The sequence below is a fragment of the Dromiciops gliroides genome, chromosome 2 (genome assembly GCF_019393635.1).
Source record: "Dromiciops gliroides isolate mDroGli1 chromosome 2, mDroGli1.pri, whole genome shotgun sequence".
NCBI classification, from domain to species: domain Eukaryota; kingdom Metazoa; phylum Chordata; class Mammalia; order Microbiotheria; family Microbiotheriidae; genus Dromiciops; species Dromiciops gliroides.
The window spans coordinates 277,261,127-277,285,888 of NC_057862.1; the positions used below are offsets into that span (position 1 = coordinate 277,261,127).

At 37.5% G+C, this 24,762-nt stretch overlaps 1 protein-coding gene across 3 annotated transcripts in view; it reads left to right on the forward strand.

Annotated features, from left to right (window-relative positions):
- Nucleotides 1–24,762, forward strand: part of SPOCK1 (SPARC (osteonectin), cwcv and kazal like domains proteoglycan 1) — an 809,827-nt gene that overhangs the window by 642,640 nt on the left and 142,425 nt on the right. For all 3 annotated transcript variants that reach the window (XM_043984938.1, XM_043984940.1, XM_043984939.1), the window contains one exon: nt 21,943–22,057. In XM_043984938.1, the coding sequence (XP_043840873.1) occupies nt 21,943–22,057 (115 nt within the window). The remainder of the gene's footprint in view (nt 1–21,942; nt 22,058–24,762) is intronic.

Genomic DNA, 24,762 nt, shown 5'->3' on the forward strand with positions numbered 1-24,762 from the left:
AGCAAGAAGTCAGGGCCAAGTTTTTCAGGGAGTTGAATAAGAAAACCAATAATTCAGATGAAACAGTACTCTTGTTGTTACAAATTGCTTTAAGCAGAGAATCTGCCCACACTCTACAGGGACAGTTTGGTAGCCACCTTCTCTCTCTTTCTCTACCACTCTCTCTCTCAACAATGCAACTATAGGTCTTGCATTTAATGGCATTATTTTTTTTTAAATCCATGTGATAATTATAATTTTCCTATTAATTCATTAAATGACTTCTAAAACCACAGAATGTCAGAGTTGGAAGAAGTGTTAGAGATAATTTAGTCCAACCACATCATTTTAGGAGAGAGGGAGGGAAACAGTATTGGAAAGGGAAAGTGAATTGTCCAAAGTCACATAGATTGCTAATGGTTTTATAATAATTTGTTGACAAACATATTTTTCTTGCCTACTTGGAAGTAAGAAAAAATAACATTTCTTTTCAAATATCCTGTAGTTGAGAGATATTGCTAGCTTAAGCCAGCACTAATGGAAATTAGTGTAAATTTGTATTTTTCTATTTTTATTAGGCTAGTTTAATTTCTAAGATCTCATCCAGATCTCAATTCTATGTCACAGCTAAAGACATTCTTTGAAGATCCACAATGAGGGAAGAAAAGTCAGCAAATGCATGCAATCATTCAATTCCGTCAGTGCTTTCTGTTTCTCCATTGACTCTCTGGGGAATCTGGGCAGATATCTTCCTTTGTGTAGAGGGCTTTATACCTTTCAAAAACGTGCTGCTGCCATTAGGAAACCTAGGTTTTGCTCCTGTCTCTGCTGCTTATTAGCTGAGTGACTTCAAACAAGTCATTTTTCCTCTCTGGGCTTCATTTTCTCCATCTGCACAAAGAGAGGAATGTACATATATAGTTATTTTAAATAGCTCTTCCTGCTACTAAGTGTCTATTTATGAGCATGATATAATGGAAAGAATCAGATGACCCAGACTCAAATCATGATTCCATCAAAATGATCTATATAACTTTTATTTATTTTATTTTATGGAAGGAAACAAGCATTTCTATAAAATTGTATAATAAAAAAGATGATTGCACATGAAACTGCAGCTTTATTATGTATAACTTGCTATTCCTTTTAAATATATAGTAAAGTTACCAGGAAAATTTCTTGTTTTTTTTCTTTGACTCAACATCATGCATATAACTTTGGTTAACTCACAATCTTGCTCACTCTGACTCATTTTCTTCAACTATAAAATGGAGATAACATTTGACATGCCATAGAGTTGCCTGCAGATTGAAATGAGAGAATATGTCATTTAGCCTCATTCAGCCTTTCTTCATCTGTAAAATGGAAGTTGTTTGGAGACTCAAATGAGAGAATGTATTATAGTTTAAGCCAATTTAATTAAATTCAGTGAAGATTTATTAAATGCCAATTGTATGTCAGTCACTTTGTTAGGTACTGAGAACACATAAAAATGGAAACACTTTTTGCCCTCAAAAAACTTACATTCTACTGGAGGAGACAACATAAAAAAATTAGCAAATGTAACATTTAGAAGATGCAGTAAGAAGTTCTTACAAGGGAGCTCTTGATAGATCAGTGGGGAAAGGGATATAGTTAGTAATGAATATAATATAAAAACAAAAGGTAGCAGTGTAAAATATTTTAAAAACAAAACAATAGTGGGACAGTTGGGTGGCCCAGTGGATAAAGCACCAACCCTGGATTCAGGAGGACCCGAGTGCAAATCCAGCCTCTGACACTTGACACTTACTAGCTGTTTGACCCCGGGCAAGTCACTTAACCCTCATTGCCCAGCAAAAAAAAAAAAAAAGGAAACAATTTCAAGAAGGAAAGGGTTCTAATGACTGGTGGTGGGGTAGTGTGAGAAAAGATAAAGAAAAGCATCATATAAATTTCAATTATAGACCATTGTGAGTAGAGAGTTTCAATTTTTCTTGCATTTGTGTCTTCAATGCCTAGAAAAGTACCTGGCACATAGTACATATTTGCTTATTAATTTTTATTTTCTAATGGTAATAATGAAGTAAGGGGTTTCTGCCTTAGGTGAATCAGTATATGATGGCTAAAGTTGCCTGCAACCATAGACATTCCTTGAAGCTGAGAGACTAAGTAGATATCCATCACTTGTAGTCATTCAAAGAATTGGTGGTAGCACCATGATAGTGAAGGGGCCAGGGCTCTGGATTGAACATAATGGCTCTTTCTAAGTTACAGTGTGTAACTTCTTCAGGGAAGCTGTCAGGCCATTGAAGTGCACAGAAATGACTTTTGGCCAGCACCTTCTCCCGTGAAAGAATGATATCTGTATAAGATATGTCATTCAGCCAGCCAGTCCCAGTTCTCTTTATGCCCAATTATAAAAACTAGCAAAGGAGTGAGATATTTCCTTCCTCTCCTAAGACTGACATGATTTGAGGGGGAGACAAAAACAAATCAGAATTCATCAACTGTGAACAAAACAGTCAACTGTGAACTGTCAACAATCTGGTTAAAAATAGATGATGGGTTGATGAAATACAGTCGAGAAAGCAATTCAATGTAAAAAAAAAATAATGCAAGAAATATGTGAAGCAAAGAAAAGAGTATGAAATGACTGAGAAATGTACTCAGTTGAGACTCACGTGAGCAATGAACCGTAGAGAGGTTATTAGTTTCGCTTTACAAATCACAGGAGAAAAAGACTTACTGGCCATTTGCAGGAAAACATTCACTCATCCTAATGTTATGCAAAATGAAAAAAATAAAAGCGTGAGCAAGAGATAAATAGGTTGGGAATTCTGCTAACACATTTATTTTAAAATAGGTCAGTGTTTAGGATATTTCTGTCTTTTCTCATTCCCAGCCCCTACCTCTTTCCCTCCTTCTCTTTGCAGTGATTAAGGAAACATTTTCTGCTCCCTGCTGTGGTTTGAAGGTGTCCACAACCCAAGCACAGTCCTCATTTCTATCATTGGAACATGTGTCTGAGGCTCTTCAGGATTTCCTGGTGGTTCCACTTTATTCTATCAAGTAGTAGTTTTCTCCTTATCTCCTTATCACAAAATCAATACAAATACTTGCATTTTTAATCCTTCTTCTTTTCTATGAATGAGAAGTCTCTGAAATGACCACATAGCGCCCAGCAGAGTTCTCTGCTGGAGGAGTCAGACCAAATTGGCTAAACCTATTATGTCTTCTCACACTGTCTGCTGGGGCTTCTGTTCAATGCATCCTTATTTTCAGGGGGATAATGGACTAGGAACTGAGCCATTTCAACCCAAATAAATACCCATAGGAAACTATGTGGTAAAAGAAAAATGAAAAGGAGCCTGTCATACAATTCTTTTCTTGTAAGCCTGCAGGGTGAGTGAATGTATTTTCCTTTTAGTAAGACATGGTGCATAGAATGGTAGGGAATCTACTTTCCTAAGGATCTCAGCAGAGAAATTGCCCCATGATATACTTAAGCAGTCACAAAGGGTCAGGGACATCTTTCTGGAGAGCAGAAAAGAGAATATAAAATGACATTGGCAAAAGTGTATCAGCTGTTATGCCTTTTCCTTTTCCGAATATGGAAGTGATTTTTGGTTTGGAGTTCTTTGTTCCTTGAGCTATTTGATTATTCCAATTTTTGAAATTCCTAATTTTCTTCAAGTCAAAAGACATTGAACTATCACAGATAGGATTAATCTTATGCAAGCTACATGGAAGTGCAAGTAATTCCATCCTTTGAGGGGGTGCTTCAATTTGCCAACATTACTATTTTTACTTGTTTTCTTGAGCTCACTCTTTCCTGTCCCCCCTTGGAGATTTTTCAATCATGAATCCCTTCTCTCTCCCTAAATTTCAACTTCTCTTTGTCCACTATCTCCTGCCCTGATGCTACAAATATGTTTATTTCACCCTATCATTAAAACCAAAAGAAAACAAATAAACAAAAAAAGCCCCTCTTAACTTGACCATACTATCTTCTTAAGCTTTTATCTTTCACAGCCAAATTCCTAGAAAAGTCAAAATATTCTTCTGTTTTTTTCATCAACTCATTTCTTATCCTCCTCTAAAATATTCTTCCATTCCCACCAATTGACTGAACTGCTCTCTCTAAGGACACCAATGATCTCTTTATCACCAAATCCAATGGTCTTTTTCAGTGCTCATTGTTTCTGACCCTGCTGTATTTGAAAGTGACCATTGTCATTCTTTCTGGATAATGTCTCTTCACTTGAAGTGAGTGTGGTTGTACAGGATACTGGGTTGTTAGTCTATCAGCAGTGCCTAGAGGTGTACCAAGGATAACCATACCATCTTCCAAAGGCTCATCTTATTAACTTTCTGTATTCAAGATAGTCTAAAAGGTATATGATGGAATATACTCAGAAATTTCTAAAAAAACTAAAATTAAATAAAGCTTTCCTTTTCTCTCTAATTTACTCAAACTTTTATTTCCTCTTATTGACTGGAATCCTCCCTTGAATTCAAAGGACAAGATAACCCACTTATAATGACTATGTAATTCATTGTATTAAATAACACATAAAAATGAAGATAGACATTTAAAATAATACATAGGGTGTTACAATAATGTGGCAGCAAATATGTGCAATAAAAGGCAGGTAACAGGAGTGGGAGTTTCCTTAGCCCAGCTTCCTGTGGAATTGGGAGGCGGGGGGAAGCTACAGGCTAGAATTTATTAGATCTCATCAACCTCACATCTGCTGGCCCTGCCTAATTTGTTTTTGACCCTTCCATCTTACTTTAGTTCACCACCCAACACATCCTCTCTGGCTTTCCTCTCATTCCTCTCCCTGATCTTCATACATCTTCAGCAAAAATATGTTGATTTATTTTCATTATATTTGCCTGCCTTGAGACACAGATGACTTCATGGATCCCTTTCCTCTTTACACTGCTCAACAGAATCATAGACTTAGTGTTCATATTTTCTCTTTTTTTTTTTTGCAGCCTTGTGACCCCAAGACCTCCAGTAAAAGTTTTCCTTCATGGGAAGCTAGGTTTCACAGTGGATAAAGCACTGGCCCTAGATTCAGGAGGACCTGAGTTCAAATCCAGCCTCAGACACTTGACACTTACTAGCTGTGTGACCCTGGTCAAGTCACTTAACTCTCATTGCCCTGCAAAAAAAAAGTTTTCCTTCAAAGCTTTTTGTTGCTGTTCAGTTATTTCAATCGTGTCTATATGTGATCCTGTTTGGGGTTTTCTTGGAAAAAGATACTGGAATGGTTTGCCATTTCCTTCTCCAGATCCTTTTACATATGAGGAAACTGAGGCAAATAGGGTTAAGTGACTTGCCCAGGGTCACATAGCCAGTAAGTGTCTGAAGCCAGATTTGAACTCAGGAAGATGAGTCTTCTTGGCTTTAGGTCTGGTCCTCTATCTACTGTGACACCTAGCTGTCCTGCCCTCCTTCAAAGCTGCGAGAAACTTAAAAAACTCAGAGGGTACAATCTCACTAAATCTTCATGTCTAGTTGCCCTCTTAGGATCATAGAATAATAGATTTGGAGCTGGGAGCAACCTCAAAGGCTCCTTTCCTGGTCCCAGCTGTCCCAGAACCCATTTGAGAAGTCTCAATGACTGAAAGACCCAATGCCACTAGAAAGACACTTTTCCCCTTACATCACCCTTTCAAACCTCTTCTCTGGAAAGACAAAACCATCTGGGCTGCTTTACTGCTTATGTGGCTTAGATAAGGTGGGTATCACCAAATCTTTTCCTTCTGGTGAGGTAGAGAATCAGCAAGATTTTCCATATTCTCTTCCTCTCCTGAAGTCTCCCTGGCCTTACCATCTGCCCTTTCTATAGACATTGCAGACCCCTTGCTACTGTTACCTAACATATTAATCCCAAAGTTCAACTAAGAACTCTTGGACCTTGCCAACTGCTTCTCCATTGCACCCTTAAGACTCCCTGATTTAACATCAACCCTGCAGTCTAACTTTTCTTATGCATTATCTCTTCCACTTAGAATATGTTCTCTGGCAGTCTTGTGTTTTCTATTTGTATTCCCAGCACTTAGCACAGTGATTGGCACACTGTGAGCATTTAGTAAATGTTCTTTCATTTCTTCCTTCCTTCATTCAACTGGAACTCCTCCTTTACAGTGGTGAACATGTCTGGCAAGCATGCATCTCTCAGTTTTATTTCTTTCCTGACAATTATGATCAAGGAGTCATTGAACAGGACTATTTCTGTTACATATTTTATGGAATCTTGAATTATTTCAATATATAAATTAAAGATACCTTTTTGGAAGAAAGCCTGAATGAAATGCTCTTTCATGGTCAGTGAACAATGAGTATGGCGGGGAGGTCTTGCATTCTCTATATCTTGCAGTCAAGATGTGGTGCACTGTAGAATAACACTGTGAAAGCTTATTAATAACTCATTAATGATGCATATAATTCATGAGTAGAGATTTTGTATAGATGGGAAAGTAAACATATTCCATTGCTTCTTGATTGCCTTTTTCTGTATTAATAAAGTATGAGGGGTTCCCCTCCATGCCTTTTATTCCTTCCCTTCCTCTTGATACCTTGTGAGGAAATTATTTTGTAAATTTCAAAGGACCACATAAATATGATTTGTTTGACTTTGGCTTTACTGTATTATTAATTAAGGCAACTCCCTATTCTTCCAAATGGTTGAGTAGCAGTGAAACCCCTTCCCACAATCCATTTCCCTGGGGTTGGGAAACCTTTCCTTTTTCCTTTCCAAGCTTTTCTTGACATTCTTTATAATCTAACCCCACCTACATAAAAAGTTGGATATTGGGAGAGGAGGAAATAGGGTGTACACAGTACATTAGCCAGGGGAACTCTGTATAAGTTATACTACACATGTGCTTACTCAGAGATGTACTTACTTTGTTCTGATCAAATCACACCAGGAACATTATGTTCAATTCTGTATTTAGGAGGATCATCAATAAACAAGAGAACAGAGATTGGTGAAGGACCTCAAGTCCTAGGAATGTTTAGTCTGGAGAAGAGAAAAGGGTAGGGTTTTTTTTTTTTTTTGGTGAGGCAGTTGGGGTTAAGTGACTTGCCCAGGGTCACACAGCTGGTAAGCGTCAGGTGTCTGAGGCTGGATTTGAACTCAGGTCCTTCTGAATCCAGGGCCAGTGCTCTATCCGCTGCGCCACCTAGCTGCCCCGAAAAGGGTAGTTTTACTCTTGCATTTGCAGGACTGTCACACAGAAGATGGATTAGATTCAACCTTCTTGGCCCCAGAGGGAAAAATAGAAGCAATAAGTGGGAATTCAAAAATAGGCAAATTTAACTTGTTGCAAGGGAATTTTCTAATGATTGTAACTATCTGAAAGTGGAATAAACTTCTCTAAGAGGCAGAACATTCTGTTTCACCAGAGGTCTTCCAGTAAAGACATTGGATATTTATGGTTAAGATGTCTTATAGAGAGGGTTCTTCAGGTATGGCTTGAACTAGACAAGTTACAAAGTACCTTCAACTTTGATATTTTGTAAGGAACTTGAGTGAACCATCATAGTTCCTTTATTGTTTATCTATCCCCTTCCCTCATGAGCATCTTTATTTCCCTTTAACTTACTGCCTGTGTTTATAGTTTCCTACTAATTCTCACATTCAAATGCCCTTCTCCAGTCTTTTTCCTGACTCCAAATTCTTCCCCTTATAGCTCAGCTTAAATATCACCTATATGAAACCTTTTCTGATCATTCCAGATACTAGTGCCTTCACCCCAACTTTATTTTTACTTTATATTTTACGTGTTGTGGTTGTGTTGTTTCACTTGTGTCTGATTCTTTGTGACCCTATCTGAGGTTTTCTTGGCAAAGACACAGGCGTGATTTTCTGTTTCCGTCTCCAGCTCATTTTTATAAATGAAGAACTGAGGCAAAAAGGGTTAAATAATTTGCCTAGGGTCACATACCTAATAAGTGTCTGAGTCCAGATTTGAACTCAGGAAGATGAATCTTCCTGATTCTAAGCTCAATTGTCTATCCTCTGTGCCACCTAGTTACTCTCTCTATATACTTATGTTGTTTCCATAATTAGGTTATAAGAACCGTGAGAGTAGAGACTGTTTCATTTTTTCTCTTTGTACAATCAGCACAGAGCATAGTGCCTTATGGATACCCATGGAGTGCTGAGCCCATACAGGGCTGCCTCTGGAAAGCATATGTGCTTGTTCAGCATTGAAGGACCTGCCATTTTGGGATGCTCACTATTATATTTAGACATTGTAGTTGCTTGATGAATGCTTGTTGATTATTCATTAATACAACTGGGCCCTATATTATATTCACTCAAAGATGATTCCCTTCAATGGAGCACAGAGTAAGAGCTTGATTGAGCCTAGGACAAAATGATTCTTCACAGGAGACTATGTACTCAGGGTGCCTGGACCCCAAGTATTGGAAAAAATGCCAGTCTGCATGGCATCTTTGTCTATCCAAAAGAGTTAGAATTTTTCCTTGAGTTCTAAGGATTCTGTGCTTAGTTAAGCCAGATCTAGATCTTAGTACAGAATTGGCATTAGGCTCTTTGTAGCATCTCCCTCTGACACTACCACCCCCCACCCCACTCCAGCACTGTGTGTGTATTTCTCCAATACCAAATGCCAAGCATTACTTTTCTTTTTGTATTTGCCTTGTCTTTTCCTTTATTTTTCCAAAAGAAAAATGGCTTTCAAGCTAAGATGTATTCCAATTCCAGCCTCCAGCAAAAGTCTTTTTTTTTAACCCCCAACCCGCAGATTCTCTTAGAAATAGAGGTTTATAATCAAAGTGCTGACAGAACCTTTAGGTCTGGTCCACATAAGCAGACACTACTCTAATCCAAGTAAACAAATAGTGCTTTGTCAGAGATGTGAAAGAATTCCAGTAGATTCTAATTATCTGCTGAGGCAGACTTGGAAGAGAAGGGGAGAAAATACTTATCTGAAGAAACCCTTGTTGGAAACAAAACAAAAAGAAAAAAAACACACCATATCCCACAATTTTGCTGAGTTTCAGATGTTGCCTTGAGCAGGTTGTGTGAGATAACATAGAAAAATGATGAACCTTTGTTATTTATTCCAGAAGTTTCTAGGAAGTACATTGTGAGGGAGCCAGAGATGTTTCATAAAATAAATCATGTGCCTAAAGATATCTTTGCGAGAATTAGAGCAAAGACACTAGAAAAGGAATGTACAGTATATGATCCATGGACAATTAATCTGCTTTTTCCAGGACCCATTTTGTATCTTTAAACAATATTCTTTTGACTTTCATTTAAATGTCATTTGCTTCTTTCACTTCCTTATCTCAACTGAAACTGTTGTCTAATTCCATATAGGTACATTTATCTCTACATTCATTCTTAGTGTCACCTTACCCAGACACCTTCTCAAGTCACTATTTCTCTTATCTGGGTTTTGGTTTTATGTAGTCTCTTAAGAACATAGGATCATGGAATTAGAGCTGGAAGGAACTTCAGATGGTGTTCTGAGTCAGACCTAACTCAGACCTCTCTGATGGTACAGGTTTATCATTAGAAGGAAAGAAGACATAACACCATCTAACATTTAACAAAAATTCAACAAGAATACTTGTATTGATTCAATTAGAGGCAGCTCCTCTGCCTCTGTCCCATTTAGCTGCGTTATATCCCTCACCATCAGGAAATGTCAGTTCTGAGGAATGGCTCAACTCTATGTGTGAGCTGGGCTTTTGTGTGTAGGTTTTCAGTAAGCTACTTCAATGGTTTCAGCCTTAGCCTACTAGACCAATTAAATCTCAATGATGATTTCATTTCCTTTTAAGGAAAAAATAGCCTAACCTACATGGAGAAGATATTTTTTTCTACCACAACCGACATCCAGTCCCACTACCTCATTTTAAAGATAAGGAAAATTGAGAGAAATCAAATGACTAATCCAAAATCAAATGGGTAGGAAGCAGTAGAGGCAAGATTCAAACCCATTTTTTTTTTCTAACTCCATGTCCAACATACTTTACAATGCATCATTCTTTTGGAAGCAGGGGTGGCAACTTTGATCTGTTCCCTCTTCTGGGTAAAGGGAAGAAAACTGCCTTACAGAAACACTGAAATGGAATCCCTCTCATGAGATGAACGTCCTTTCTGAGTTCTCCTAGGAATATGTGCCATCCAGGCATTTTTGGCAACAAAAAGAGAAGCAACTCTAAATTCTGTGAGACATACAAATTTCTTGAGTTTGTAGAAAGAGAAGCAACAGTTTGGTTGAGATTAGGCTTAGAGAAAATTCAAGGAATAGGGAATGTCTTTTAAGTTTACTATTGTACATTTTCTGGGTAAGGCCCAAGGATTTACCTCCTGAGTGATGGAAGTTATACGTGTTCCTTTGCAGTATGGACAATCAGAGGAGTGAATAGATAATATTTTACATGGACATTTGCTTTGGAGAAAATAACTGGTCAAAAATGCTCTGCTTGAGTACTATATATCTTAGGTCACTAGTTATCCAAAGACTTTGAACATTAGCTTTCATTGGGAAGGAACAATCTTCATTAGGGTCCATCTTTTTATTTTCTTTTAAAAATTATTTATTGATATATTTTGTTTTTTGTCATGATAATTTCTCAATATATTCCTCCCTCAGAGAATCAATCCTTATAATGAAGAATAGAAAAAAAGAAAATAACACATCAACTAATCAGAGAGGAGATGCATCTTTCAATACCTATAGTCCCACTGATGCAAAGAGAGGAGGGAAATGTATTCTTATCTCTCTTGCTGGGTCACACTGTAGGCCTTTATAAGTATCCAGTGTTCAGTTTTTATTCTTCTTGTTGATCTTTGTCTTTTATTGTTATAGTCATTTGGTATCTTGTTTTCTGGTTCTTTACATTAGTTTATATTATTCCTACTTTGCTATTATCTATATTCATCATTTACCTAATTGATGGGCATCTACTTTGCTTTTAGTTCTTTGCTCCTTTAAAAATGCTACTCTAGGGGGGCAGCTAGGTGGCACAGTGGATAGAGTACTGGCCCTGGATTCAGGAGTACCTGAGTTCAAATCTGGCCTCAGACACTTAATACTTATTAGCGGTGTGACCCTGGGCAAGTCACTTAACCCCAATTGCCTCACTAAAAAAAATTAAAATTTTTTTTAAAAAGTGCTACTCTAAATATGATGGTTTATATGGGACCTTTCAATCTTTGACCTGCTTGGGGTAGAGTCCTATGAGTTGCATGTCCAGTGTCCATCTTTTTAAAACCAGTTTTCTCTCTCTGAATCTAGATTTTCAGCAAAACTGACTGGTTAGATGAGTGAGACTATTGCTATTAACTGAATTTCTGGGTTTTCCACATGAGTTGAGCCAAACATCTGTGACCCTACACAAAATTCCCAAAACCTTGAGTATGTTTTTTTTTTTATTTGAGGTATAGTGTTCACATGTTCCTTGTTTATAATTATCTTTATAGTTTGATGGATATGTAATCTTAAGTGTGTCAGTGTGATAGAATTAAACAGTAGCTAGGTGGCTTGCTGGATAGAATGCCAGCCCTGGAGTCAGGAGGGCTTGAGTTCAGATTTGATCTCAGGCACTTACTAGCTGTGTGTCCCTGGGGAAGTCACTTAACCTTGTTTGCCTCAGTTTGCTTATCTGTAAAATGAGTTGGAGAAGGAAATGGTAAACTACTCTAGCATCTTTGCCAAGAAAACCCCAGATGGGGTCATAAAGAGTCAGACATGTCTAATCATCATCATCAACAACAGCAACAAAAAATAGGACTAATATCTACCAGTGTTTCCTCACAATGTGCTTCCTCCTTATCCCTGCAAGAGGGATTAGTTTTCCCTAAAAAAAGAGACAAAGTGACAAAGTGACAAAGCAATCCCAGGACCTCACTGGCCCTTGTTTCCCTAATGCAGCTTCCTGATCACCTAAGGGCATTAAAAGTTCCACCCTCTTATAATCAGGGACCTTCTAATTTGGTGAAGACCACATGACTCACCATGTCTTTCACCATTTCCTACCCTGAGGACCAGACCATTTCCATATTCTGTGTTAGGGCAAACTAAACCCATTTTTTTTTTTTTTACTTTTGACCGTCTCATTTTGTCCTGGTATTGAACCAAAATTAAGAGAGTACTCACAACATAACTTCCTTTAACAGTGGGTATTTTCCCCAGTGATATAGTTCATAGTATCTAACCATCATTTATGTGATTTATGTGATATGGAAAACCACATCCTTCTGTAAGTGCTTGGTAGGAGATCTCTTCAACATGGCAGGAGTGAGAAGAGGGTTTTTCTTTAGATCTCTTGACATTTTGTGTATGTGTGTGCATGTGTGTATGTATATGTGTATATGTGTGTATGTATGTGTGTATATACTATAGGGTAGTATAGCACATATGTGGTCTGCTAGCTATCTTGCACTCTTGCTATGTGACTTGCCCATCTTTTTTCTGGTCCTGTCTTTTTCAGACAATGCAATATATAATTTCCATCATATTTGTGTATTTTACATTATATAGCCCCCACTTGATAACAACTTCCTTAAAGGCAAATATTGATTTATTTATCTTTATATTTCCCCAGATACAGTATTCTGCACATTTCATGATTTTTCTTTGTTTGTTGAACAATTGAATCCATTAACTCTTCAGTAATTAGAACCAGCTTGACCTCTAGTGTAACCCATCCAGGAGAACCTCTGGCTTCTGTCATGAGGAGAGACAATGTGATGTATTGGGGGGGAAACACATTTGACTAAGAGTCAAGAGACTTGTGTTCTAGTTCTGTTTCTTACTCTAACTTGCTTTGTGCCTTTTTGAAAATTAACTTCCCTCTCTGGACCTGCTTCATCATCCATAAAACTATAGGATTGGACTAATTAACTCTGAAGATCCTTTCTAGCTCTGACATTTTGTTTTCTATGATTTTATGACTGTCCTTTTTGAACTTACAGCATCCAGTTATCCAAAAGAAATGGTTCAAGTTTTTATTCTGGGTAGCCTTATCTAGAGTATGAACATGGTGCTCCAATTACCTACCATAGATTTCTCCTTTCATGCTTGTTGATGCCTAAAATTCCCTAAGTAATGAAAGAAGTTTTCATTCCACAAATAAAGTTGATGTTATTTGAATAGATCTGTGGTCTTATTGGCATAGGTACTCCTTCTAACAGGGTATATGAAAGCCCTTTCATCTCATCCATGTCCTCTTATAAATCCTCCACAGAGGGGTTACTCTAATATTTTGGATGTGTGTCTCTTGACATTACATGGGTACTAATGAATTAAGGAGGATATCCATCTTTTATCCCTTGCTTTCAGTACATGATTAGCTCCTCTCCTCCCCAGTCATATATCTCTGATGATATTGTTTGCATGGTTTCTCCTCTACCATTTTCCACTTTGACTGTATTACAATACTTGTGTTCACCATGACCTTTCAGTAATCTGCAACTTTAATTTTCAGGAAACTGTGGTAGTCAAAGGAATAACCCCAAAGTATTTCTGGAAAAATGCTGATGTTAAAGTGATGGGCATTTGTTTCAGGGAGAAGCTTGGGGTCATTAAAAGAACTGTGCAATTTCCCAATCCAGTCTTTTCTCCTCTACCAACTCAGTTCTGGGCCTGGTTCACTTTCCATTTGATAACAATCGACAATAGTCTGTCGATTGATGAATCAGTTTTATGGCTTAGCCATACAGCTGCATACAATAGATTGAAGGATAAGCATTCTTTATTCTCTTGTTTTTATTTATCCTATATGTAGTTTGGTTAAACTATTTTGATTGATTATATATCTCATTTTGGAGTCTCTACAGGGTTTTGATATTTTATTCAAGTGACGCAATGTCATCTGCAAACAGGAGCATCTGAAGAACTGCCTCTTTTATAGGGAATCTCTCTTCATTTTGAACTCTCTGCTGGACATTCTCCATGGCATTGGCAAATGCCTCTGTTGAGCAATTAAAGCTAAAAGCTTTAAAATGTAAATGCCTGGTTGAGGGTACACATTGACCCAGAAATTCATTATTCTACACTCTAATTAGTCAATCAATTATAAACAACTGATCTCAGGTCTCTTTCCATTTAAATAGGGTAGTGGTCATCATTCTTTACCTCCAACTCTGTAAGAGAGACAGAAGCAGTGCCTAGTGGGTGAAATGAACTAAATGGTACTGGTGAACTAAGGCTGCTCTCCCTGGTCCAGGCAGATAGTTTCTTTTCAAACTTTAAAGAATCTTTATTTTGAAATTTGTTAAACCAAACATCTATGATCATGGATATTTAGAGTCATGGAATGTTAGAGCTGAAGGGAACGTATACTTAGGGACTTGGAGCTGGGGTGCATCTTAGGCATCATGTAGTCCAACCTCCTCATTTTATAGATGAGGAAAGTGAGGAGGAGAAAAGCTAACTGACTTGCTGATGGTGATATGGTTGTAAGTGCTGGATCCAAGGCTTTTAATTTCTCATTTAGTTTTCTTCCCACTGGACTTTTTGTTATGTCACCTCTCACTGCATTCATTCACTGAACAAGCATTTAGTAAGTGCTTCCTGTGTGTAGAGGTGGTAGTGGTGATGATAATGATGGTAATGGTGATGATGATGATAAACTGCTCACATTTTCAAAAAGCTTTGTAATTTGAAATGTACTTTTAATCCATCCTCTCTCATTTGACCCTCACATTATCTTTGTGAGGTATTTAGTACAAATAGTATTATCTCCACCTTACATATTAGGAAACTGAGGCTCAGAGTAGTATAATGGCTTACTCTATGGTTCACACATCTAGTAATGACCAAATTGATATGAAGTCAATAACAAACTCAAGTCTTTCTGCTACACTGGGCTTCTTTTGTGGATAGTTCTGATATTTCTGAATAGCTGAGCTGAATAGCTGAGCTGATAAAATTTTAGGAAGGGGGGATCAATTTCTGTGTAGAATGTTTAGCTGGGAACTTTAAAATATACTGGGAGAAGAATGTTCAGAGGCATATTCCTTTTAAACGTTTTGTTTGGTCTTCCTTTACCCTAAATAGACTACCACTCTAGCTTAAAATTTAGGTATCTTGGTAGCAATGTCTGTGTTGCCTTACAGTGGTTGACTTTCTACTGGACTCTGATGGTTAGGATTCCACATGAACAAAATGAAAGATAGATGATAGTTTTCAATATGGTGTCCAGTTTTACAAATTGGACCATTGTGACTAATATTGTAGAGGATACAATCTAAAAGGGACAGATTTCTTTATGATCTATAGGGGCCTACTGCACCATTTTTTCTGGGAAATTGTCTAAAGATATAGCTAAACAGAAAGGAAGAAGAGATGTGTGCTGCCCCCTAGTGGAACAAAATGCAAGCTGGCCCTCCCTTCTCTTTCATAGGCTCAGATTTTGAGCTGGGAGGGTACCTGAAGGGCATAAAATACATTTGTTGTGGTCTTTCAAGACCACACATATCGGAAACTTTAGAAATAAGATTTGAACCCAGGTCTTCTGAGTATAGATCATAGCATAGCAAGTATACTCTTACCTCACTATCCCAGGGCCAGGAAAGCTACTATCTGGGCTTCGGGGTCCTAGAGTACCTCAAGAGGCTTTTAGAGTATCTTTTCTTTATGGTTATCATTTTGAGCTCCCATTTGTTATGTTGCCCCATCCTTTTTGGCCAGTTATGGGCACCCTAGTTCCATCTGACCATCTAAAATCAATTACATTTTTAAAAGGAATATTTATTTTAAAGATATAGGAAGAAATAAAAACATTTCACCCTAGACCTTTGGGGCATACTCTTCTCTATGCTACTCATTTTTGAGGGGAGAATTTCTTTAATTTAACTCAGTTTCTTCCAGATGAATCCTCGTCAAACTTTTCAGTGGCATATGTCCAGAAGGTCCTTGTTCCTCTGGGCACTGATGCTAGAGTGGCTGCAAAACCTGACCTGGAACATGGTGACATGAAATTACCCTTTGGACTCTGGAATTCTGGGATGCTAAGGGATTTTTCCAACCTTTTTAAGCTTACAACATCACTGAGACTTCACTCTCTTAACTTACAACACGCGCGCGTGCGCACGCACACACACACACACACACACACACACACACACAAAACCCCTAGAATACAGAAGAACAGAGGCCAAGGACCAAGGGCAAAGCTCCTATAGCTTCTTCCCTTATAGCATTATATCTTGCGAGATACCATGAGTGAAGGAGTTATCAAATGAGGCAAAAATGGTGTGACTAAAGCTGATAAGCCTTTTTGAACGTTTCTACCACCAATCAGCTAAATGGTTCAGTGGATAGAGTACTGGTCATGGGGTAAGGAAGTTCAAAACTGACCTCAGACATTTACTAGCTGTGTGACCCTGGGGATATCATTTAACCTCTGTTTGCCTTAATACACTGGAGAAGGAAATGCAAAGCCACTAAAGAATAAAATGGCAAACCATTTTAATGGCAAAGTATCTTTGTGAAGAAAATCCTATGGACAGTTTTGGAATGCTATGGTCCATGGGGTCAAAAAGTCCACAGATATGTCTGAAAAACAAGAACACCAATCAATGCTGATCAGATCCATTTACAGGATGTCCATTCATGCTCCTGATCTCTCAAGAAACTTCCATTACACATCATCGTAGCTCCCCCAGAAGCAAGATTCTAGTCACCTCACATGGTGAGATGTCCGTGGGAAGCATGTGTGCCAGACCCCATTACAACAGCATCATAGACCTATAGCTAGAAAGGAGCATTGAGTCCAATCCCTTCATTTCTTTGGTTTTTTTTTTTTGTTGTTGTTGTTGTTTGTTTGTTTTTTGGTGAGGCAATTGGGGTTAAGTGACTTGCCCAGGGTCACACAGCTAGTAAGTGTTAAGTGCCTGAGGCCAGATTTGAACTCAGGTCCTCCTGAATCTAGGGCCTGTGCTCTATCCACTGCACCACCTAGCTGCCCCCCCCCAATCCCTTCATTTTAAAGATGAGCAAACTGAAGTTCAGGAAAGGTATGTGATTTGTCAAGGTCACACAAATAGGAAGTATTGGCCTAGTTGCCTTAATTTATTCTGACTTTTAAAATGGAAATGTCTGGTTGAGGGTTCTTGGATTAATAAATCAACCCACCATTCTGTACCCTATTACCCTAGTCCTGATTTAGTTTTGGTTAAGGGTATATTCAGCTCTCAGGTTTCGAGTATGATCTATAAAATCAAAGTAGTCTAAAGAACAATGGATTCAGAGCCAAAATACCTCGGTGGGAAGTGCAGCTCTGCTTCTCACTACCTCTGCGTTCTTTAGAAGTTCATCTGTCCACCTTGGGTCTCAGTTTCCTCAAATATAAAACAAATTGGCTAGATTACATGGTCTGTAGAATCTCCTAGTATGACACTAGGATCTCAGTTTGGTCTTTTATTCATTCGTGAAAAATTTATTAAACATTACTGCGTTTAGAGCATTGGTAGATAATAGAAGAGATAGCAATTAAAACAATTGACACAGTTTAGTAAGAAAATAAAAGATATGGTTTGTGAAATCAGATCCTAAAACCTGAAATAGCTTTAGAAATAAATGTATTAGGCCATTTGGTAAAGGAGAGTGAGCCAGAAAGAAGATATGACTTCCTGTCATCTAGGCTCTGGGAGGTTTACATTATATAGGGTTTTGACAAAGATTTCCCACACAGGAATCTGCATGCATGGTTAAACAATTTTGCTGAGAGCGCATCCTAAAATCAAGGTAAATTGAGATAGATATGAGTAACCATAACCCAAAACACAAGCCTGGGGTAGACCCCTCGGGAGTTCCTGGAAATGGTAACCCCAAACAAGAATACCTTGGGGAGATTTGGGGTCTGGGGGAATTGGAAATACCGTGTAGCCATTTCTGGAATTCCTAAAGAATTACTGGGGTCAAGCCACATTCTGTTTGTAGATAACCTTTAATCACATAAGTTTGGATTTAAACTACATAATAATTCTTCCCAAAGAATTTAATAAATCATTTTTCTTTCAGTGATAGGGACTGACCCTGTGAAATCAGTGGCATAAAGAACTTCCAGGGAGAAAACTTTCTCTATAGATGTAGGTTGATGTCTCCTCTGCATTTTGTTGTCTTAGAGAGATGCTTAGAGTAGAAATGTCAAACTCTGGGTAAGGCAGATTAAAGGAAATGCTTAACAAAAATAATTAAAAATATAATATAACATAGATGATGCAAAATGTGGTTTTCTAAGTCAATAGGTAGCCACAGGGATTCCTGTCTATTTGAGTTTGACTTCACTGGTCTAGAATCCTGAGAACTAAGTGTTTCGCTCAGGGTCACATAGCCAGTGTGTGTCAGAATCTAATACTGAACCAGGTACTACCAGTACCAAGGATAGTTTTCTACCCATACTGCTGCTACTAGTAGTATTTCAGTCCTTTCAGTCATGTTCGTCTCTTCATGACCCCATCTGAGGTTTTCTTGGAAACGATATTGGAGTGGTACTGAAGAAAATAAGAGGCAGAGAAGTTAATAACTTCCCTGTTGTGAAACAGTGAGTGTCAAGAAGCAGCATTTGGACTCAGATCTTCTTGAGATCAGGTCTTCTTTCTATATGACTCCAAGATTCCTTCTATGTATGTTTGGTGAATTGGATCTCTCCACTGCTATTCTCCTTCATATACTGTACCTGGGAGGGAACATGACAAAGAGTGCACCCAAAGTCAGGGAGACTGGGTTCAAGTCCCATCTCTGAAAATATGAGGCCTGGAACCCTAAACAAGTCACTGACCTCTAAGCAATTGCAGGGAAGATACCAATTATATTGGTAAAGGTAGTTTCCTCACCTGAGCCTTCACAATTTCATTGAAATCATAGTCCTTATTCCCATGTCCTATGTATTATTCTCTTTTCTAACTGCCTTAGTGGATGTATGTGGGTAAGGTAGTGTTATGGTTATACTTCTGCCCTCAGAGGATTATTTTGGCTGTTGTGTAGAGTATGGAATAGAGTAGGGAGAAACAAAGCAAAAGAACAATTAGGAGGCTGTTGCATTAATCCAGATGAGAAGTGAATAAAGTTTGAATGAGGATAATTGCCTTATAACTAGAGATAAGGGAATAAAATAAGAAGTGCTATGGAATTAGAATTTGAGAATTCCTGAATTCAAGTCATATTCTACCTCACTTCTTAACTAAGTAACTCTGGACAAGTCACATCCTTCTGCCTCAGTTTCCTTATCTGTAAAAATGAGAGACTTGGATTAAGTGGTATTTAAAGTCCCTTTCAGCTCTAAGGCTCTGATCCTATGAACTTGGCCACTGATTAACTGTGAGGTTAGGGAAGAAGGAGAGGGACATTGTAAGGATATCTTCAAAGTCAGAAAACTGGGCTAGATTCAAAGAAATACCGAAATTTAGAGGCAGAATGGGTCTGGAGAAAAGATTACAAGTGGCATTTTTAGTTTAAGATACCAGGGGAATACCCAAGGAGAGATATCTGAAAGGTAGTTGGCAATGTGGGAAATGGAATTCTGATGTGAGATAATGGCTGTATATGTAGATTTGGGAATGAGCTTCAAAGAAATGATAATTTAACTCATCGGAATTTAGGAGCTTATCAAGAAAGAAAGGGTAGAGAAAGAAGAGAAAATGTTCTAGGACAGAGAGCCTTGAGAGACATCCATGTAAGAGAGGAGAGATAAGGATTCTGTCCCATCAAGGACACTGAGAAGGAACCATGGGACAGATAGTAGAACAATCAGAAGAGAGAGAAGTGGCATAAACACCAGTGGAGGAAAAAAACTACTGGGTAGCGTTGACTGATACCGATTGTTAATAGGTATTGAGATAATGGATAGGGTAAGGGAAAAGGGAGAGGGAGGTTTTAAGGATTAACTTCAAAGTCACAAAGTTAGGCACAGTGGATTCTTCCTGCAGTATTTAGGAACATGTATGTGAGAACAAAGGAGGCAAGTGATTTTGTGTTCAGGTTTAATGAGCTATAAGTTGCAATAGAATAAAAGTTTAGAGAATACCATAATAGTTGAACTGTCTAGTTACAGTGTCAAAACAAAAGAAAGAAAGGTCAGAGCAGAAGCAATCAATGCAGAGAGCAGAAAAAATATTAAAGGGACTCAGTGAACATGGTGAGGGCAAATAGTAGGTTTAGGAGAAAGAGAACATAATATAAATGGCAGAAAAATAAATGATGATTATTGAGAGGAGTTTCAGGGTAATGAAGATTATAGTTTATATGTGGATACATTAAGTTGGAGTGAAGATGTCAGTCATAGGAATTGGGGAGGTCATTGAAATGAGATGGTAAGGTATTCAAGAAGACATCTATCTGTATGTTGGACAAAGGGTAAGGATGAGGAAGAATATTCTAAGATAAGTATTAAACTCTTTGAGAAAGAAGAAAGCATTTATTGCCAACTATGTTCCAGGTGTTGTATTAAGTGTTTTACAAGTTGTTTCTCATTTTATCCTTAAAATCCCTGTGAGGTAGGTGCTGTTATTATCTTCATTTTACAGTTAAGTAAACTGAAGCAGAGGTGAAGTGATTTGCCCAAGATCATATATATATAGAACTTTTCTGAGATCAGATTTGGATTCAGGTCTTTCTGACTCTAAGCTCAGCACTCTATCCACAGTGTCACCCAGCTGCTCCCAAAGTGGGAGAACATGTGGGAATTTGTTTTGCTTAAGTGTGCATATTTGTTACAACTTCTATTTTTTTTTCTTTTTAATGGGGAAGAGAGGTGGAAAGTAGAGAAAAATACATTTCTGTTAATTAAAAAAAATTAAAAGAAAAGTAGGAGAATAATTGTTATCAACAACCATTTGTATAGAATTTATATGCTAAAAATAATCTAGTCTAATTTCTTGGTTAAAGTAAGGCCAATTATATCTAAAAGGATTTTAAAATTTACTGTTACCTTTTGTAGTTGGATCACATCTTTGACTAAAGATCCCTCCCCTAACAATTGAGTTATCCTTGATGTTAAAAAAGAAAGTAGCTGGGGGCAGCTAGGTGGCACAGTGGATAGAGCACCGGCCCTGGAGTCAGGAGTACCTGAGTTCAAATCCGGCCTCAGACACTTAACACTTACTAGCTGTGTGACCCTGGGCAAGTCACTTAACCCTAATTGCCTCACTAAAAATAAATAAATAAATAAACAAACAAACAAACAAACAAACAAACAAACAAATAAATAAATAAATAGATAAGTAAGTAAATAAATAAATAAATAAATAAATGAATAAGTGAGTAAGTAAATAAATAAATAAGTAAGTAAGTAAGTAAGTAAGTAAATAAATAAATAAATAAATAAATAAATAAATAAATAGAAAATAGCTAAGTAAAAAACAAAACATCAACCATATCTGAGAACATATACAATATTCAACATCCATTGTCCCCCATCTCTGTAGTGAAGGGGAAAAAAGGTTCATTTTCTCAACTCTACTGCCAAGCTTCTTTATTCTTATTACAATGTTCAGTTTCATTTTATCACTCATTTAGTTTATATTATAGTCATTCTGCACATTGGTTTCCTAGTTCTATTTATTTCATTGTGTTTCAGTTCATATAAGTCTTTGCATGTTCCTCTAAATTGTTAATCTTCATTATTTCTTATAGTGCCTGTTATCCATTATATTTCTAGACTACAATTTGTTCTACTACTCCACAATTAATGGACTACTACTTTGTTTCAAATACTTGGCTTCCACAGAAAGTCTCATTCTGATTATTTTGGCATCTAAGGAAACTTTCTTTCTGGATGGCATTTTTTTTTAAAAAGCAATTACTGAAAATGCTTGTATTTTGAAGAAATGTAACTGTATTTCTTGCTAAATATGCCTTTTCACTAATTCACACTTCTTCCTCCTTATTTAATGTGCATTTTCCAAGTAGTTTATGTATATAGCTATTCTCCAAGCATTCTGAAGGCTTCTGTAACTTTTTTCTCTGCAGTGCAAGCTGGAGTTCCATTCCTGTTCCTCCGGAAAAGGCTTCGTGGCCCAGTGTGAGGGACCTTGCCCATGCCTCCCAGAACCGGAACCTCCCAAGCACAAGACAGAGAAGAACAGTGAGTTTGGATACTGGGAGACATTTCTCATGGGGAAGTGGTCTGGAAGGCCACTTGTCCACCTTAGTCTTCTGGTCAGACAGTAGGAGTTCAGAATTTAGAAAACAGTTTTCTTGGGAGGGAAGCTTTTTGGCTAAGACTTTTCTATGCAATATCTTCTATACAAATATAGCCTATAGCAGTGGGTAGGACTTAAAAGAAAATGAAATGTTGATAATCCTTCAGGTTAGATGTGTTAGGCAAAGAAAAGCAATAAACTTTTGCAAAGGTAAAACTAGATATTGGCCAGGAGAGTTTGATATGTCTCAGAAAGAAGGGGACTCTAGGTAAGATCTAGACTTCCTTGGACTCTTATTTCTTGGGTTCTTTGAACTTCTTAAGGCCAAATTTCAGGACTGGGGCTGGGGTGATTCCATAATCATGGATTATGGGAAATTACTAATGTATTTTGCCTGACATTATAGCACAAAGCTGAAGGATAAGGATAAAAGAAACTTTTCCTGAGAACAGACTTGTTTAATTCTAAAGCAAGAGGGCAGAGATAAGGGAAAGACCTTATGATGATTCTGAAGAAAGTAATCCTGTCCTCCTGGATTGGGGTTCCCAGCCCTTATTTTTAAAAATATTTTATTATTTTCCAGTTACATATAAGGATAGTTTTCAACATTTGTTTTCACAGGATTTTTAGTTCCAAATTTTTTTCTCCTACCCTCCCTTCTCTCCACAAGATGGAAAGCAGTCTGATATAGGTTGTATATGTACAATCACATTAACCATATTTCTACATTAGTCATCTTGTGAAAGAAGAATCAGAGCACAAGGGAAAAACCTCGAAAAAGAAGGGGAAAAAACATTCCAAAAGTAGAAGCAGTATGGTTCAATCTGCATTCATAATTCACAGTTCTTTTTTCAAGATGTTGAGAACATTTTCTATCATGAATTCTTTTAAACTGTTTTGGATCATTGCACTGCTGAGAAGAGCCAAGTCTATCACCATTGTTCATCACACAATGTTGCCCAGTTCTTATTTCTAATGAAAACTTGTAAAATTAGCTTTAGTTTAATGGAGCTGGGAATCTTTTAGGCTTTACTGGTCATTTTAAGTTTTATAAGGCACTAAAATTCTAGTTAGTCTGTCTAAAATATCCAATGAATGGTCACCAATAAATTATAAGCTTTAGCAAGAGTTAGACTTTTAAGCATTTATAATGGAGAATAAGAATTTGGTGAAGAGAGAGAAAGAGGCCTAGATGTCTACATCTATCTATCTCAGGGAGCATGCGTTTTAGGTCCACTCTCCATGAGAGTCTTCATGAAAGAACGAGAATCACACCTCCTTCATCCCACAAGCTTCCTGTGAAACTGGGACCATCCCATCTACTTGCACACACATCTCCAAGCTAATTGGCTGGTAGCCTTGACTGACAGTACCCATGAGCAAATGTCACTTCCTGATGCCAAGAAAAGCCGCATGGCCTGTCCTCAGATGCCTTCTCCTCATGGCGGAGCTTTCCTATAGTAACTCTCCAGCACGTGGCGTCACTCCAATCATTACAGTTTCAATATATGTATATTAAAATTGACCATCAAGTGATGAATTATTTTGCCTACAAAACCTATGACATCATAGCTCTTTTTTTTTAAGTGAGGCAATTGGGGTTAAGTGACTTGCCCAGGGTCACAAAGCTAGTGAGTGTTAAGTGTCTGAGGCCAGATTTGAACTCAGGTACTCCTGACTCCAGGGCTGGTGCTCTATCCACTGCACCACCTAGCTGCCCCTATCATAGCTCTTTTAAACTATTTGTGTATATGTATATATATTAATCAAATTCTCAAATAAATTTCTGCTGTCATCAGTGTCATCAATGTGGGTATTCCCTCCAATATTATAGATGTAGATCATCCATTAACTCTTATTCATGTTCACTCATAAGTTCATCACAAGATCCGTGATCCCAGTAGAGCATATAGGCAACCCAAAAGTTGTATCTCATTTTCACCATTGGACTCATCCAATTTCTTTTTTATGACATCCTTAATTCTTACTCTTCTTCATATATGAATATTTGTTGCATGTTGCAGCCTATTTGTACCCTTCATGTTCCTTTTCCTTGCCCATGAAACTAAATTTTACTTCTTTTCTGACTGTAATATCCCACAGCTTGAGGCTACACAATAGCACCAGTAGAATATTAGTGTTAAAATACAAAAAGTGATCCAAGGAGAAGTTTTGGGTCATTAATATAGCCCTGCATTATCCTATAGGCCAAATAGCTTGCCTTTTCCTGTTCAATGTTGGTCCCAACTAATTGCCCATTTGTGGTTACTCTCAAAGCCATGTTCTTTAGAACAAACTACATTTTGTCCATTTCAAAGCTTGACATAATCTGGACAGAAGGTGTGCATATGGATACAATATAGCTATATGTTAAAAGCACAAAATAATAGCTTGACATATTAGAATAGAACAAAAAAGTAATGAAAGTCAGTTTCTTAAGGAACATTCAACATGTTCTTTAGGAAGCCATGCTGGTTCTTGGTCATCACTGCTTCTCTTTCTAACAACTTGTTCATCATAGAGTTTAGAATTTTTACCAATAATTGAAGTCAGGCCTACTGGTTTGTAGTTTGTAGACTCCAGATCCTGTGTTTCCTTTCCTTTTTTCTACCATGTTTCCAAGATCATAGACAATGGCTCAGCCATC